At 41.0% G+C, this 19,289-nt stretch overlaps 1 protein-coding gene across 1 annotated transcript; it reads right to left on the bottom strand.

Moving 5' to 3' along the window:
- Positions 1 to 909: 909 nt before the first annotated feature.
- Positions 910 to 16,679, bottom strand: KLF5 (KLF transcription factor 5). The gene is made up of 4 exons (XM_077297247.1): positions 16,371 to 16,679; positions 12,794 to 13,652; positions 10,280 to 10,339; positions 910 to 1,740 (listed from the first exon to the last, which is right to left on the bottom strand). The coding sequence occupies exons 1-4, from the start codon at positions 16,554 to 16,556 to the stop codon at positions 1,562 to 1,564; spliced, it is 1,284 nt and encodes a 427-aa protein (XP_077153362.1). The 5' UTR covers positions 16,557 to 16,679; the 3' UTR covers positions 910 to 1,561.
- Between the last annotated feature and the right edge of the window lie 2,610 nt (positions 16,680 to 19,289).

The following is a 19,289-nucleotide window of genomic DNA, read 5'->3' on the forward strand; positions in this document are numbered from 1 at the left end:
GTTTTAAAAGTACAATTAAAGGCCTACAATAATGTTAATTTAATCAAAGTAGCTAAAGTACAAATAAAAAAGGAAAACAAAAAAAAACAAAACACCAATATGAACCAAAAAAATAATAAAAATAAATAGAAAAGAAAATACAGCAATTTAAGAGTAAAACCCTTTCCGTTCCTCGTTATTTTTCTTCTTGAACAGTTCTTTGTCAGCACAAGAATTTCTGCGGCACAAAAACCTTCATCCAATCTATTTTAGTATTACATCTATTACTTACGATACTGCAAAATATAGGCAAGTAAACTGCATAGTAACTTCTAGAAATTACCGTGTCCATTAACAAACGCTGAAATACACATTTACGACCTACATAATGAATGCTGAATATTTCTGCTTTAGTGTTGTGGCTTTTTAAAATACATATCTAGATAAGGAAACCCCCTGAGGGCGTGTTCACACTATCAGTATTTGACATCAGTATTTGTAAGCCAACCAGGAGTGGAACAGTCAGAGGAGAGCATAATAGAAACACATCACCCACTCCTGGATAGATTATAGAATATATATATATATATATATATATATATATATATATATATATATATATATATATATATATATATATATATATATACACACTGATGTGAAATATTGACCAAACACTGAACGTGTGCATTTCTCCTTTAGAAGCCGGATGGCTATTAAATCAATGTTGTATTGAACTGATAAAATATCTACGTATTGGGGGACTTTACAGACTGGAGTAACATCCACGTTTCCACAAGACCTGCAATGTTTAGTGTTAGCTTATTAAACTATGTACAGACTCAAATAAAAATTAAACCTTTTTTGAACATATATATGTATAAATAAAATTAGTTTCAAGATATCAGTGCAGATTTTTTTTTTTTTTTTAAGGCTATGAAATATTTGGGCAATAGCTATTTGTATAAAAAAAAAAAATATATATTAAATGGTCAATGGAGGCCTACATTGATATGCTACATAGACCTGTAGATTGGGTGGAGGAAAAAAACAAAACAAAACAAAAAATACCTGTTGCATACTCAAGTATCAGGTTTTTTTATTTTTCTATATTATGGCTTGTCCTTTGCGTGCAGTCATCTGTGACCTCATATCATTTACTAAACACTGTAACAGTAAAGACAGTGCTTTGGTCAAAACATTGCTGAACAATCTTAACAGCATGGTGTTGAGATGTAAATATCATGTATTGAGATGAAACCTGACAACTGCTATATATTGGGGGAGCGGAATAATAGAAATGTTGTAGCAAACATTCGAGGGGGGTGGACAGGGGACACAAACATGCTGTAGCCCATTAGAAAACACAAAGTTAGGTTTTCTTACACTCTCTCCTTCTCCACCTCCCCCATAGACCAGTCCATATTAGAACAGAGATGAAATCTGATTTGTTGTAACCACTTTGTTAGGAAGTCACTGCTGTTTGAAATATATTTCGGATATGAGGCAGTAGGGGGGGAAAAAAAAAAAAAAAAAAAAAAAAAAAAAAAAGGACCAGAGCTTTGCATAGTAAACAGCCAGATTAATTCTGATGTCTTTTCATATGAAGAGCCAAGTGGTCAGAACGGGAGAAACTGCGGTTGCAAACTGCACACTGAAAAGGTTTCGCCCCTGTGTGTTTCCTGTAGTGACGCGTCAGTTCGTCGGAGCGAGCGAATCTCCAGTCACAGCCTTCCCATGTACATTTGTATGGCTTCTCTCCTGCAAAACACAATTATGGAATAACTTTAGAAATACGAATTTTAAACATAAGAAAAACTAGTAGAGTATTTTCAGAATTACAGGAGAGACAATGCAATAAACAAAAAAAAAAAAAAAAAACCCACCACACAACATGAACATCATATACAAATGTACCACAGTTTGCATTGTACTTATCTCAAGAAAATCAGAATGTCATCAAAAAGGGCAGAGAAAGCACTGATTAATATCATCCCTGGGGTACAAGAGATGAGAGAAAACCCTATGCCAGAGAATAATCTGCTTACAGGTGGGTGTTCTGGGCAGGGGCCGGCAGCATACTCCATGGCATGACACAGTACAGACTCAAGTAGCTGTCATACAAATGACAACATCCAAAAGTCCCTCTCCGCTTGGAATGTCCTACTAGCAGTTCTCAAACCTATTTGTGTGTGCAGATGAGCACGTTAATTATAGATGAGATGACCACAACCATAATGCCATCACTCAAGACAATGTGCTCAGCTGCTATTCTGACTGCCTCTAAGTGTATTAAATCCTGCGCAGTCATTACCCAACTATTTCTACGCTGCTGTGCAGATAAAAAGTAGGTTGCCATACAGCTAACACACTACGGAAATCCTATATTTAAAGTATTAGCTGTGGGTTTTTGGATTTCACTGAATCTTTATTCTGTATCAAAGTGCATTGTGAAAAAAAAAAAATAAAATTAATAATGTATGTATGTATGTATGTATGTATGTATGTATGTATGTATGTATGTATGTATGTATGTATGTATGTATGTATATATATATATATATATATATATATATATATATATATATATATATATATACACACACACACACACACACGCACACTGAAATCCTATTGACATGATGGTGACCTAATTGGCCTTTTCTGATACTACCTGGATGTAGCAAAATTTAAGATTAGCCCCCCTAATCTGACCAGAATTATCAGGCCTTCTGACGTGCATGTTTTGTAGACCATTTTATCTTCATCTTCTCGGGACACTTTTGAAAGCAATAATTTGCTATGTACTGTAAGCATCTGCCTTCTAAACAACTCAGTCCTGCTGGTTGATAAATAATATTGTGCTCTGACTACAATGTCATTATCTGAACGGTTGATATTGTGTTACGATTTCATTTCCGGAGATAGTGATTGCAGCCCGTAAAACCATATTTTTAGCTTTTAATGTGTTAGCAATATCCATGTAAGACAACCGATTGTAAGAGCAGTTCTCCTACCCATGGGTTGTTTGAGACTCTTTACTGCTTTGGAAAGTTTTTTTTTTCCTACATGATCTAAAAATTAATAAATTCTGGCAGCAGAAAAGGAGAGGAAAAAAAAAAAAAAAAAAAAAAGTCGTAATTATATAATTACATCTATCTGTCCTGTTTATTCTGCAATATACTAGGGTAATACACTGAACAGGTATATACATTGTAATGCCACCGAGTACATTAGAAACAAAAAACATTTGAAGAAAAAAAAAAAAAAAAAAAAAAAAAAAACAGTGACCTTGTTGACTAGGGTTCAATATAACTCATTGTCTCAATGTGTAACTAAAGGTCTGTTCACATTGACAAACTGGCAGGACTAATCAGTAAAGAATTACCACTCTGCAGTAGTTTAATAGCTCGTTTACATGGGCAGATCACATTAAACGACGCTCACTTAGCAATAAACCACTCAATGCGCATAGGCAGCCATTGCTCGACAGTGGGATTGTTTTCACACAGGACGACGCGCTGCCGAGAGACCTGATCTTTTTGTACTGCACAAAAGATCGTTTCACCCAACAAATGTGTTCAACAGTAGCCTGATTACACTAAAAGATTGTGAAACAAGCCATACTTGGAAAGCTCACATTAATCTTTCAGTGGAAATGCACAGTAACACTGACTTTATTTTTATTTTAATCCTTTTAGCTGAAAGATTGTTGGGTTTGAGGTCAGAAGACTCCCACAGAAGACTAACCTGCACCCCCCCCCCCCCCGGAGCGTGTCATGCTCGTGAGACAGGAGTGCGCACACAGGAGTATGGATGTGCTTACTATTGTATCCGTACCCCATTCTTCGCACATGCTCAGGTAAGAGCCGTCTTCCGATCTCTTGAGCAGGACACACTCCAAAGGGTTTTTCTGAGCAATCTGGAAGTTGTAAGAACCCAGAACCCACCTTGCATCTAAAGTACATAAAAACCCTCACCAAAAAGGTTTACTCCTTAAGGGTCAAATTGAAGCCCAACTAAGGTCCTATCAGAAAGGTCAAGTTTGTCTTATTTCGCTCACTCAAGAGAACTGAATCGATTATGGTAAGGACCCTTGGCTCAATCTGTGATCAGACTGTCAGTTTACCGTGTTCAGAGTCTCTTGCATGATAAATCAGAGCGCAGGTGCAGAGAAGATGGAGAACTTTATTTCTCTATTGCCTATGTTGGACTGCAGTTGGTTGACATCCAAGTGCAGTCCGATTTTTTACACGCACCCATAGACTTCTATAGGTGCGCATGACCTGACTTGCTGAGCGCCTTGCTGCGATTTTTTCGCCTATGTCAAAACATGAGGGGAAAAAAAAACGCTGATCAGCAGTACAACATTGGTCAGTTATCCAATAAAAGATCCCATAAAACCCATCCAAGTTGTACGAGTTAACTTCTGAACTCTATAAATGTGGATGATCAGGATCAGTAGGGATGATGAGCACTCGGTAAGTCACGCAGGTGCCCTAATTTACCATTTAACAATAATCAGACTTATACAATTGGGCATGATGACGATACCTGGATGACTCGTCTGCATTATTCAACCTGTAAATGCAAGCAAGTCTAAAAAAGAAATAATCTTTTAAGAAAAAAGAAAAAACACAAAATCTACAAAGAAAAAACAAAAAACAAAACAAGGATGAAGTGTTATTCGATTACAAAGAGCTAATCCTCAATTCACACAATGTTCAGCAGAGATTTGACTCCATTCCAATAGATTCTAAGGCTCCCCCTCCCCCGAAACGTCTCGAGTGTTAAATCAAAAATACTATTCTTCAAAGACTAATGTGTTTAAGTTCAGTTACTGGAACATGACGACTGAATCAAAACAGCTATTTTACTGTGCAGCAAAACGCAGCTACTCCTCCACTTCAGAGAGCTTCTATGGCATTTGTTAAAATGTCAGCACTGTTCAAGTAAAACATCATGGAGGAAACTGGTACCAACTTCCAGCCAAATAGCACACTCCAGTCGTTTCTTTCCAAGCCAGGAATATCAAGCATAACTCTGCCAGAAAACAGGCCTATACTTTATGTATTCCTGCGCTGCTGAGGCAGGCGCAATTACCTTACCCAATATACATGGGATTTCTCCAGCTTATAGAGATTATGTCACAGAACATTCTTAAAGCGTCACTGCAAAAACGTATAAACCATAAGTGCCAGAACCCCAGCACTATAAGGGACACCATCAAGGTAGAGTCAGTCGGAGTTTGCCTCCATCTTATGACAATTAATCCTGCATGGCCTTCACAGCTTCGTTACAAGAGCCAGCCATGACACTAGTGTGAACAAAGTTGTAATTCTTTGGTAATGTGATAACTACACACTCTAACATTATGTCATGCGGTTTAGGATCTAGTCACAATACTAATAACCATGTATCCTGTCGGTGGTGAGCTCGGCTATAGGTTTTATTTTTAAGCTTTGCGGCTTACCATTTACCTAGATTAATGGTCATAGTGAACCATGGTTGGGTATGACAACTCAAATTTGACCCCTTCATATGGGAAGGAACTGGAATCCAGAACGTCAAGCAGGACTTTGTTTGGTAACCCTACTCTATCCTTCTGATCGGATTGTGCAAAGAAAAGCAAAAATGAAAATAAAGTGCCCAATTCTTTCCTTTTGAGAAGCCTGTCAGATGGTGGCATGACATCAGTTTTATACCTGCTAGAAGAAACCCACAACGTGTAGAAACAGTATGAAAGCCAAGTCCAAACTCATTTTAGTGAAGTCTAGAGAAAATCCTGAATAACTAATAAAAGTCCTATGTGAAGGTCTCCATTGCTACATTTTTCCTCCCTCTACATTACATGGCATGAATAATTCTAATGCCAACCCTGAATCAATAAAACATAAACTGCTCCTAATTATATTTGCAACATGAGAGGGCATCACCTGGGAAACTTGGATACCGCTAATCCCCAACAGTATGTCACATTAAAAAAGACGTGAAATTGCAATAAGGGCAAAGGCCGGTGTTTTGCCACAGAAAAGAGACTCCATCGGGGCGTATCCTATGAAATGGGATTCAGGTGCAACCCCCCCCCACAATGGGGCCATTAACATTACTGAGGGAGTCACTTTGTGCTTTGTCTGGCTTCCATTTTGGCAGTGTCCACCTTCTTGAGGTGGGCACAAAAGTCCAGTCAGCCACTTATTTTGTGGTTGCCTAAAGTAGGAAGTCACTGCTAAAACAAAAGGCCAGGCAGGTCACAAAACAACTACACCTGCTTAAAAAAAAAAAAAAAAAAAAAAGGTAAATTGCACCGTCGTGTGTAGCACCTGGATCCCATTTTTTAGCCCCAACACCTCTATATGCATGTGGCAAACAAGCAATGTGAATAAAGGCTAAGGCAGTGCCAAACTGCATATACGTTTCCAACAGAATTCCCATTACATATCCAAATACCTCCATGCAGGAAGCGATGAGCAGAGGAAAACAAGGGTCACCTGCCCAAATTATGCTTTTTCAAAACCTGCCAGAAGAGCGGAGAGGAACTGACTGTAGAATGTGGTGGACTGTCAAAAATCAAGCAAATGGCTTATTGCCCCCAAGTCTTAGCATTGCTAAAACATGACTACACTGCTTACTAGATAGGATAAAAAGTAATATTTAGCAGCACTTGGGTGTTCTGTACACACCCTAAATAGGAGGACTTCAATGAAGTACAAATGCTCTAGAAACCACCAAAATAGCAACTCTTAATACACAGAACTAATTACTGCTGCTGAAGATTGATTTGCACTTTATTTGCAATTACCTGGATGAACTGAATTAAATACAGGTTTTTGGAGTGAGTCCACTCAGAAAAATTGCTTTAAAAGACTAATTTCTATTTTAAAAACAGATTTATGTTAAGACTTTTGAATGGTCCCCCCTCCTTCTCTTGAAGCATTTATAAATAAATAAAAAAAAAAAAAAAAAAAAAAAACACATTTCCAAAAACTCTAAACAAATAAAAGGTTTCCTCAAGCGTTCTCTAATAAAAAAAAAAAAAAAAAAAGCGTCCAATTACAGACACTAAATCATTTAGTGTAGAAGGGGGTGCCATTTTTTTATACTATATTTATGAGCTCTGTGAACAAAGCTTAATTTCACTAACATTTTGAGCAAAAATTTGCTCACTTTTCAAAAGGGACGAGGAACATAGGTGAAGTTTAGCCGGTAGGGACCTCGAGGACCAACAGATTTACTATAATCTACACCAGAAATTAAAGTCCAAACTGATGCTGAAAATTTTCATGCATCTTGAGACCAGTCCTAATTGTTGCATTTTTTTTCCCTTTATGGAAACGGCCAGTGTGAAGAGATTCTATAATTATGTAGTTTTAAGCTGCTATGTTGCAAACTTATTTTGCAATGCACAAAATGTTCCTGAGAAGCTAGGATCTGCCAAGAAACTGCCCAGCTTAGTCTTCAGCTAAGACCAAAGACTCCACAGAAGATGGAATCTCCCAGCGAATGAGTGTATTAGAGCTTGTCTGTGTTTGTTCTGAAACAAAATCTATTAGGAGGTATTCAGAGTGATTGAAAGGACCAGCAAGCTTGAATAAATAATAAGAAAAGACGGAGGGGCTTTTTGATACAAAAGAAATTCTGAAAGTGTTTTGACTCCTTCCACCAGACAAACTTTGCTCTGGGCTTTTTATTTTATTTAAAATGACAGATTGTAAAAGGGAGGTTATCATTCACAGGTGATTTAAAGCCATTGTCATGAAACGAAGATTAGGAGGAAAATGCAGTTTGAATAGTCAGCGATTACTATGGAACAAGTTTGGCCAGATAAACAGGACCCTGAATACCCCAAGGCCATTTAAGGCATATTAAACAAAGCTTTGTTAAATTGCATTGCACGGTACTATCTTATTAATTTAAGATTTGCTTTGAAGGCAACTTAAGTTTAATAATAGTGTTTTAAAGATTAAAAAAGATAAAAAAGGGTTTCTTGTTGTTAAAGAAAAAAAAGTAAAGACCTTGTCAAATGTAGAGTGCTCCTAGCCTGAAATAGGCTGGCCGCATTTGTAAGGTACAGAAAAACAAACAGTGAGGAATTAGTGCTTGGAACCATTGCGTCCTCCATACAAACATCGCTTGATTAATGAAACCTAAACTTGTTAAAGTTAATTAGAAGAGCCGTTAGGAAGTGTACAAGTTCCATAAATAATTCAATGTTAGCATAGTATATCAATTGCTTTTTTTTCACAGCTTCGCTTGACACTAAAAGAAAGGTCACGTTGAGATGCTTGAGTCAACCCGAGGTAGACATACAATGAAGAAATTTATTACAAATACAGAAATATCTAAAAAAAAAACAAAAAAAAACAAAAAAAAAAAAAAACTAGCGCACACAATAGTACTGACATTTCTGTAGTGAGAGGCTTGAAAAAGAGATTCCATCAAGCAAATAAGTTCTTGCCAGAAATGTGGAAAGACAGAAGAATGGGTCTTGGCTAATCCCATAAATTAGCCATGATCTCTGCTGCGCCAAGGTTAGAAGATAAAGCAATGACTCAATATCTGTGTGGGACACTGTATAGCAATATGTTTAAGCTGGGATTATGAAAACACATATTGCTTAGAACAGTTTTGTTTAGCATGGTAACAGTCTGCCAAACAGACCTTTGTTCTACTTCTTTTATTTTTTTACAGTGGCTGTTAGAGATAACTGCTTCAATTATCAAAGCTAGGATTTCCATAGAAACCTCCAGCTTTCAGATACCTCCTTTACACACAAAAAACAAATATCAATGAAAAAGAAACCGCTAAAAACAAAAGCCAGTGTCCATAGCAATTTGGAAATTAGTTTTATCTAACCGAATTATTTTCTATAATAGCTGTAGTCAAGTGAATGAGAAAGAGTTCTACCACCTAACAACAACGGCAGACAGGCCTCCCGAACGTGGGCCAAGATAAGACCGTGTATACGATAATTCTCCGAAATGGTGTGAGCGTGTATAACAATTGTAATAAATACATACAAGTAGAGTTGAGCAAAAAGATTTACAGGACCCTGGTCGAGTGACCAGATCAGTAGTCCTTGGCCACCAGACCTCGAGTTCTGTAAACCTCACTCTTTTTGCCAGCAACCCTGGCACTTGATGTGCATCATGCCACAAATTAGACATCACACCAAGTTCACTAATCGGAAGAGGCATAAGGGGATGTCGACAGGAAGATGGAGCTTCGCAGGGCATGGTCCTCTGAAACTTTTTGCTCAACTTTAATTTGAAAGTATTTTATATATCACGCTACCATTTATTCTGTTACAACTTACACCAGTTTGGTGATTAGGCTTTACATTTTTAATTTTTTTCTTCTTTTTAAATATCAGAAGTATCACTGCCTAGGAATAGAGTGGATTTTGTACTCCTTTCCAAACTCAACTTAATTCTTAGGATAGTGCAAACTGTAAACAAAAAAATCTGCAATGCTGATCACCCAACTAGCATATATTGTAATTGCGTGGGTGATAAGCAACTCAAAGGATAGGGGATAGTGGCAGAATTCCAAGTGATCAGGCATCTAAAAGACCCCCCCCCCCATACATATTAGACTAATGTTCCGATTCCAACTCACGGTCTAATGTATAAGGGGGTGGATGATGACTGATGGCCGGGAGAGATGTCAAATCACGCATGTCCAATTTCAGACTGCCAATTGCATGGATCTCCTGGAGACAAGCTGCCGGCTGACGTGCTAACTGGCAGCTTCCTTATAGTGAAAAAAGGAGCACTCAGCTGAACCAGCTTTACTGTGTATGGGAGAGTCGACTGAGATCACTGTCAACTTAAAGGTCACCGGAAGCATCGCCAGGCTGACAGCCATCTTGTGTATATGGCCAGCTGAAGACCCCTCCATCCATCGATGAGAACAAGGATATGGAATAAGTCGTGACCACACATGTGCATCACTGATCTGTTTTATTGTAAACAGGAGTGACAGATAATAAAGTACAATATATAATTTTTATTATTTTTTTTTTTTTTTTTTTTTTTCCCCTCTCTCCTGGGAGGATAAAACTTTTTCTTATGCAAAAGCCCCTTTAGTAGTAAATCAAAAATGCGCCAATAAATGGAATCCTGTAGATAATATGATTATTTTATGTAGTGAAAAGACGAACTGAACAAAGCACCTGACAATTTTGCCATGATCGAGTGACATAGTGAAAAACCATACTAAACACACAAACTTCAAAAAAAGGAAGGTTTCTATGAATAATATTTACTCAACCATTAAATTGAACAATGTCTGCACATACCAGTATGTGTTCTCAGGTGAGCTTTTAAATGGGAAGACTTTGTATACACTTTTGTGCACCCTGCAATAGAAAAAAAAACAAAGAAGAGAAAAGTTAATACAAAATTCTCTCACAATGCTTATAGTTCTGTATTAAAAGAAAAAAAAAATTATACAGAAAGCAGGACTTCCAAGTAGGATTTCAGTTTACTGGTAGACAAAGCAGAATGTGAGCTCCAGTTATTATATAGAAATGTATCACACATTAGGAAACATTGCTTTAGTGCCGCAAATAAAGAAAAAAAAAAAAAAAAGGAAAACTTCATTAGCACAACAGATGTACCTTGTCAGCCGCCATGTATATTTATTCATATTGGCTGACTTATTTTATCAGAGATATTCCTAGCCACACATATTCATCTGCATTCTTACATTCTAAAAATACCTGGGGAGATTCCAGAAAGTGCAGCAAAGTTTATCGTTACTTAGCCATTGCCAAAGAGAAACACTGAATTGCTACATGAAAACATGACTACATTCATTCCCTCAGTGACCTCTATCACAGGAGCCATTATCGTACGTATATTCCTGGCGAAAACGCTGTGTCCCATCCCAATTTCCTATACATCAACAATTACAGTATATTCACCATTTCTTCCCACATGTCAGTACGTGTGTCCTAAATGTATCATGGAAGACGGAAAATAGAGATGCCATTTATAAACCAGTGAAATGGACAGATTTGTATTCTTCAAGAAAGCGGAAGCTCGGAAACAGATTTCTGCTGTAGAGTAACCCCAGGGCACTCATGTGGGCGAGGTACATTATACAGCGTCCCGACAGCTGCAGCTCACAGTTGGATCACTAGGAGGCACCAGGCTTGAAGAAGGTTGTTCAGAATTACATTTTTTTCCCCCCAGAAACAGCGCCACTTTTGGGCATGGCCTGTGTCCAGTATTGCACCACACTTGAAAGCAAGCAAAGTCAGCTCAGCTGTAATAAACAGTGGTGGCATCTCTAGAAAGTTATAATCCTGGATAATGCCCATAAGACCAACTCAGCTCAACAATTTGTAAAATATACTATTACAGCCTCTTAAAAATTGTTTATACACGGCCAAAAATAAGTGGGTTTAATTAGAGCCTGCCTAGTACAGATTGAGATGCCCGCCACATATGGTCGCTTGCGTCATCCCAGTGATCTTTTAGGTCATAGCAGAAAAGGATCACAAGACACCTCCAGAATCACTAGAGATAATGGAACTGAAGGTCCAGCTTCCTTTTCATTATAGTAGTACAGTGTTGTGTTATAGAGATGTTCGTCCTTAGGAACTTATAGGGGAGAATAGAATGGTGCATCACAGAAGCAAATTACAATGGCACACAACGCCATATTACAGGCCCTAAAGTCTACACTGCTTGATGTACAACGCTTTGTGGGTGTCTAGAATCTTGGCCTTTCATTGAAAGCCATTTCTTTACAGGCTAGGCCATTAGTGAACTCATACATTACAGACAAGGCAGTTCATGTCATCACGAAAGTCCAATTATGCATTATATGCTTGTACTACATAACCTCAATAATCAGGATTGTACAAGTATGGGTAGTGGAAGAGGTCACTAACACAACCATAGCAATAAAGATTCATGGTTATATCTCACCATCCATAATCAATATACACTTCTATACAAGCAGAGGTTCCCATGGATGGCATCTCAAGAGCTCAGGAACGTGTAACATTTTGTCTTGTACATTTTGTAGATTGAACATTGAAGTGTAGATCACACAGATCTAACAAGCTGTAATACCTGGAGTAATGTCTCAGACATCTACTAAAAGGTCTCCACAATGACAGGCAAACCCCGCACTACCACCCAAAAATTCCTCTTCACCAAATTAGTTTGTGAAATGGGTGCAGTTATTTTTACGACTAGATGTTTGAAAAAAAAAAAAAAACACTGAACGCACATGGATGTCACCTATGTGCTGCCCGAATATTATCCGTTAATGGGAAGGAGCTTGTTTAATTTCCCCTCCATATGCAAAAACAGATGTAGCAAGGATTGGAAAAACTGGACACACACTGATCCAACATACTGAAAAAAAAAAACAAACCCTGATTTTTCAGGATGTGTGAAACCATCTTTAGAGAAAAGCCATCTGCCAAGCAGGCAGTTTCCCAATGACACTTGCCTGGTAATTGGGTGTTGTAAAAACACCAAGATTCTAGGTTCAGATATAGATCTAAATTCACATTTATTTCATTAAAATAAATAATTCCTGTAAATGAAATCTGTTACATTGAAGAGGTCAGGGGCAAGAAGTGGCAGCATTCCCCAGTGAAGTGCTAAGGCTACAGTCACACTATCACATCAGTATTTGTAGGCCAAGACCAGGACTGGGTGAGAAATACAGAAGTGGTGACGTGTTTCTATTAGACTTTTCCTCACCTGGTTTTGGCTTACAAATACTAAGGTAAAATACTGACCAAATACCGATAGTGTGACCTAAGCCTAATCTGTACGCTCGGTCTTACCAGGGTAATCGCAATAGTGAATTCTTCTCTTCTCCAAGTCTGGGTTGTTTCTGCGGTTGTACCGGACTGACTGGACTGGTACAGACACCATCGATACTGTTGCAGGTATGCTGGTATTGTGAATGACCATCTTGGAAGCAATTGTGGCCGCATATGAAGGTGGTGGGTTTAAACTATGAAGGAGTTCTGCTTGTCGGTCAGGGCTACCAGGTTCTGAGCTGGGTGGTGACGGGGGAAAGTACGTGGCCTCCTGCTGTGACATGAACTGGCCATGCATATTATATGAACACTGGTGAATGCCCTGAAATTGCTTCATTGTGGTCTGTGACACGGGGGAGGGGAGCGTATTGAATCCTGATAATTCTGGAGACAATGAAGCATTGCTAATAGGGTCCATTACCCCGGTCTGGCTTGTGGAGTTCAAGTCCATATCTGATGAACTTAGGAGCTGATATAACTGACCATGCTGGGGGTTGACCGGAATCTGGATTTCTGGAGAAGGCAGCTCCTGTTTGATGTAAATGTTATTCAGATCTGTATTCTGGTGAGAACTGAAGATGCTGGTAAACTCTGGAAGTGGCTGTGAGGCCGAAGCGTCCGTCTGCTGGGTGAACACTGTAACAGGCTCGGTCTTGATCTGGGTGACTGTAGGCCTTTGAGACTTGTATAGGTTTGTTCGCAGGTGAGTGATGTCTGGAAGGAAGACGTTCATGTTGATACTGTAAGGCAGTCCATCACCGTCATTACTGAAAAACTGGTCAATGCCCGACGCACTCTCTCTTCGGTATTTCTTTTGATCTTGCATGATGTGTGCTGCAGTTTGATTGGGCACAAGGTACTTCTCCATTTCACATCTAGTCTGTTAAAGAGAAATAAAGACATTAAAGTATCGCAATTCAATTCCCATATGCATATATTACACAGGAGAACAGAAGACATGAGCCGTGCTCATATTCACGCCAACACTTAATGTCCTGCTGAGATTTCCATTGGAAATTAATAATCTTGTAATCTGAACAAGCAATTTCTGCAGATGCAGCACTCGTGTGTAATCCTCAGCCAGATCCATATCAAGCAGATCTTACAATTACAAGTGCTGCATTGTAGGCCGGGGGCGGCTGCAGGCTGATATTACCAGTACAGTCATCAGCAAAACATTTATCATGTACTCTTCAATGGACAAATGCTACATTCCCCCTTGCACTGTAAAATCTCTAGTCATTCCTAATCCCCTTAGCATTCCCCAATATGAATCAGCTGACAAATGGAAAACAAGAGCAATAATTCACTGGAAATTAGCTTGTGCAAACAGTCGGCCAAGTCACTTCCCACAGGTCCACCTAATGTACAATGGTCCTGCAGACTGGGGTTTTACAGCCTTATATTTAGCCAGTGCCCACAGGTAACATTAACAGAAACTCACTGCTAGATCATTACAGATTTTAATACATCTTTGCCAAGAGACCACCTTTGTCGAGAATCCCACCCCTTATCCAGACCACAGTTCATTTCCACCGTACTAACAACCTTTGAGAAGACCATCCCCTCCAAGAACGCAACAATGCAATGTTGGGTGGTCGCTATAAGGTTTCACTGTACCAACAGGTCGGTCTCCTTTTAGAGTCATATTACAGACTAGGCTACAAGGTAGAAGAGTGTAATACACCTGACCTGTAGCTTATAGACAGTGAGAACGTGTCCCAAGCCAAAAGTCTATGACCACTTCACATTCACTAGTCTGATAAAATAAGGCCATGTCATAACCAACTAAATAGAGCCCCAGAAGATGCCACCGCCCAGTCTGTGGTTAGCCCTGACCGATTTTAGCTCGCCCAGCTGCTGTGGGCATGAGGATCGGTCCCCAGTGTATGTCGGATTTATGAGGGGTAGTGTGTGGGGGCGAGAGGCAGACAGTTGTTCTTCCCCCAGTATCCATACAGCAAGTGCCCCCACGGTTCAGATGGTCACAGTCCCTGAGGGCGACTGCACCACAGAAGTCCACTAAATATCTCCAAGCATGTGATGCATCATAAAAAAGGCATATTATACAATATGAGAAAGATTCAACTAAGGAACAGTTTTGGTGCTAATCGATATTTATCAATGCGCCCACATGGTGCCAGTCACCCCGCTGCACAGCTCTGTGCTCGTCACTGCTGGGTAGGAACGGTTACTAACCCATAGGCACAGCTTGTACGATCATACAGGATAAAAGACATAAAAATGCTAAATATCCACATAGAATTAATAAGAGCCACACTGCTAAAGGTGGGTCACAGCCCCCAGTGCCACAGTGATGCTGCCAAAGACCGCACAGGTAGTGCAGGCAAAACAAGAGGCACCGGCAGCACTAACATGCAAGGAGTACATATGTCAGATACATGCAAAGCAGGCAGTACATGGAGTGCAGGTATTACCTTTACAGACAGGCACCTCAGGCAGAACATAGAGTACACAGATTGCGTAAAAACAGGACAGGCAAGCACAGGCAGTACATGGAGCTCAGACACAAAGTACAGGTACTGTGTATGTACAGGACAGGTAGCACAGGCAGACACTGCATATACAAAAGGGCCAGGTAGGCAGGAGACACAGGCATTGCACATACACAAGACAGGTAACAGTCAGTACAAGGATTGCTATACACAAGATAGATGGCACAAGTAGGCAGGCTACACATGAAGAAAAGGTAGAGCATATACACAGGACAGGTGGCACAGGCAGGCAGTACCTGAAGCCCATGCACTCCATATACACAGGACAGGTGGCACAGGCAGGCAGTACATGAAGCCCATGCACTCCATATACACAGGACAGGTGGCACAGGCAGGCAGTACATGAAGCCCATGCACTCCATATACACAGGACAGGTGACACAGGCAGGCAGTACATGAAGCCCATGCACTCCATATACACAGGACAGGTGGCACAGGCAGGCAGTACATGAAGCCCATGCACTCCATATACGCAGGACAGGTGGCACAGGCAGTACATGAAGCCCATGCACTCCATATACGCAGGACAGGTGGCACAGGCAGTACATGAAGCCCATGCACTCCATATACGCAGGACAGGTGGCACAGGCAGGCAGTACATGAAGCCCATGCACTCCATATACACAGGACAGGTGGCACAGGCAGGCAGTACATGAAGCCCATGCACTCCATATACACAGGACAGGTGGCACAGGCAGGCAGTACATGAAGCCCATGCACTCCATATATGCAGGACAGGTGGCACAGGCAGTACATGAAGCCCATGCACTCCATATACGCAGGACAGGTGGCACAGGCAGTACATGAAGCCCATGCACTCCATATACGCAGGACAGGTGGCACAGGCAGTACATGAAGCCCATGCACTCCATATACACAGGACAGGTGGCACAGGCAGTACATGAAGCCCATGCACTCCATATACACAGGACAGGTGGTACAGGCAGTACATGAAGCCCATGCACTCCATATACACAGGACAGGTTGGCAGGCTGCACAGCCAGGGGACCAGGCAGTGCGCGGTACAGGGCAGTTGGCAGCACAGGTCCCTGCCTAGAAGGTGGGCAGGCTTCGTTACCTACCTGCACCATGTCATCAGGCAATAGTCTGGGGCTCTTCATCTCTTCAGCAAATGCCGCTCCCCCAGCAGAGTGGTCTCCTCTGTTATGCAGCAGCCCCCCATTCCCAAGCACAGGTTTTAGCTGGGTGAAGACAGGTTCGTCCAGGCGTCCCAGCCGGGCACTCATGGTCAGCACCGTGGTGGCCATGCCGTCAGCTAAGTCCAGAAGAGCAGCGGATGAGCAGCCCGGGCTCTGGAGAAGAGCGGAGCGATCCTGTACCCTGCACACAGGACGGAGCGCGGGGCAGGACACGGCAGGAGAAGCTACCTGCTGCAGGGTGTGGACGCCACTTTATTATGGGGCTGGACAGCGCGACTGCTCCGAGCTTCATAGCGGCCAATGCGCTGTGCGGGGCGGGGCTGCGGTGTGTGGGTGTGCGGCCAGGGGGCGGCAGAGAGACTCCTCCTCTCATCCGCGCTACAGCGGTTTGTGCGGCGGGGGCTCATTGTGTGATCGTGTCTGACATCTGTGCTGCTGTAACACCAAGCTCCAAGTATCACTGCCCTGCGACATGTACAGTGCTACTGCCCTGCAGTGCTACATCTGGCGTATACAGTGATGCTGCCCTGCAGCGCTACATCTGGCGTATACAGTGTGATACACACTGCCCTGCGACATGTACAGTGCTACTGCCCTGCAGTGCTACATCTGGCGTATACAGTGATGCTGCCCTGCAGCGCTACATCCGGCGTATACAGTGTGATACACACTGCCCTGCGACATATACAGTGCTACTGCCCTGCAGTGTTACAGCCGGGCCAGCCGGCGTATACAGTGATGCCTTAGTGTGTAATATCCGACGTATACAGTTACACTGAACTGCCCTGCAGTGTTATATCCAACATATACTGTGATATTGCCCTGCTCTACAGTGTAATATCCGACATATCGTACAGTGATACACACTGCACTGCTCTACAGTGTGATATCTGACTTACACAGTGATACTGCACTAAGTGTTATATCTGACATATACAGTGATACACTCTGCACTGCCCTAGTGTTATATCCTACATATAATACATATATATATATATAAATAAAAAGAAAAGGAACAGCACACTTTCTACTTATCTTCGGGTGCACAGCCCCCAGGATACCAGTCCATATATCCAGGTAATTCAATAATTAGAAAAAACGAGGCAGCACTCCATCTTTGCAGTGTTTAGACGTGCAGGATTTTAATCAACCCACTGGTCTGGGCGACGTTTCGGCTCAGACTGAGCCTTTCTCAAGCCTTGAGAAAGGCTCAGTCTGAGCCGAAACGTCGCCCAGACCAGTGGGTTGATTAAAATCCTGCACGTCTAAACACTGCAAAGATGGAGTGCTGCCTCGTTTTTTCTAATTATTTAACTACATATAATACAGTGATACACACTGCACTGCCCTACAGTGTAATATCCTACATATCATACAGTGATACACACTGCACTGCCCTAAAGTGTTATATCCTACATATAATACAGTGATACACACTGCACTGCCCTACAGTGTTATATCCTACATATAATACAGTGATACACACTGCACTGCCCTACAGTGTAATATCCTACATATCCAGTGTCATACACACTGCAATGCCCTACAGTATTATATCCTACATATAATACAGTGATACACACTGCACTGCCCTACAGTGTAATATCCTACATATCATACAGTGATACACACTGCACTGCCCTACAGTGTTATATCCTACATATAATACAGTGATACACACTGCACTGCCCTACAGTGTAATATCCTACATATCCAGTGTCATACACACTGCAATGCCCTACAGTATTATATCCTACATATAATACAGTGATACACACTGCACTGCCCTACAGTGTAATATCCTACATATCATACAGTGATACACACTGCACTGCCCTACAGTGTAATATCCTACATATCCAGTGTCATACACACTGCACTGCCCTACAGTGTTATATCCTACTTATAATACAGTGATACACACTGCACTGCCCTACAGTGTTATATCCTACATATAATACAGTGATACACACTGCACTGCCCTACAGTGTAATATCCTACATATCCAGTGTCATACACACTGCAATGCCCTACAGTATTATATCCTACATATAATACAGTGATACACACTGCACTGCCCTACAGTGTTATATCCTACATATAATACAGTGATACACACTGCACTGCCCTACAGTGTAATATCCTACATATCCAGTGTCATACACACTGCAATGCCCTACAGTATTATATCCTACATATAATACAGTGATACACACTGCACTGCCCTACAGTGTAATATCCTACATATCATACAGTGATACACACTGCACTGCCCTACAGTGTAATATCCTACATAGCATACAGTGATACACACTGCACTGCCCTACAGTGTAATATCCTACATATCCAGTGTCATACACACTGCACTGCCCTACAGTGTTATATCCTACTTATAATACAGTGATACACACTGCACTGCCCTACAGTGTAATATCCTACATATCATACAGTGATACACACTGCACTGCCCTACAGTGTAATATCCTACATATCATACAGTGATACACACTGCACTGCCCTACAGTGTAATATCCTACATATCCAGTGTCATACACACTGCACTGCCCTACAGTGTTATATCCTACTTATAATACAGTGATACACACTGCACTGCCCTACAGTGTTATATCCTACATATAATACAGTGATACACACTGCACTGCCCTACAGTGTAATATCCTACATATCCAGTGATACACACTACACTGCCCTACAGAGTAATATCCTACATATCCAGTGATACACACTGTACTGCCCTACAGTGTAACATCCTACATATCATACAGTGATACACACTGCACTGCCCTACAGTGTAATATCCTACATATTATACAGTGATAC

The sequence above is a fragment of the Ranitomeya variabilis genome, chromosome 3, assembly GCF_051348905.1.
Source record: "Ranitomeya variabilis isolate aRanVar5 chromosome 3, aRanVar5.hap1, whole genome shotgun sequence".
Lineage (NCBI taxonomy): Eukaryota > Metazoa > Chordata > Amphibia > Anura > Dendrobatidae > Ranitomeya > Ranitomeya variabilis.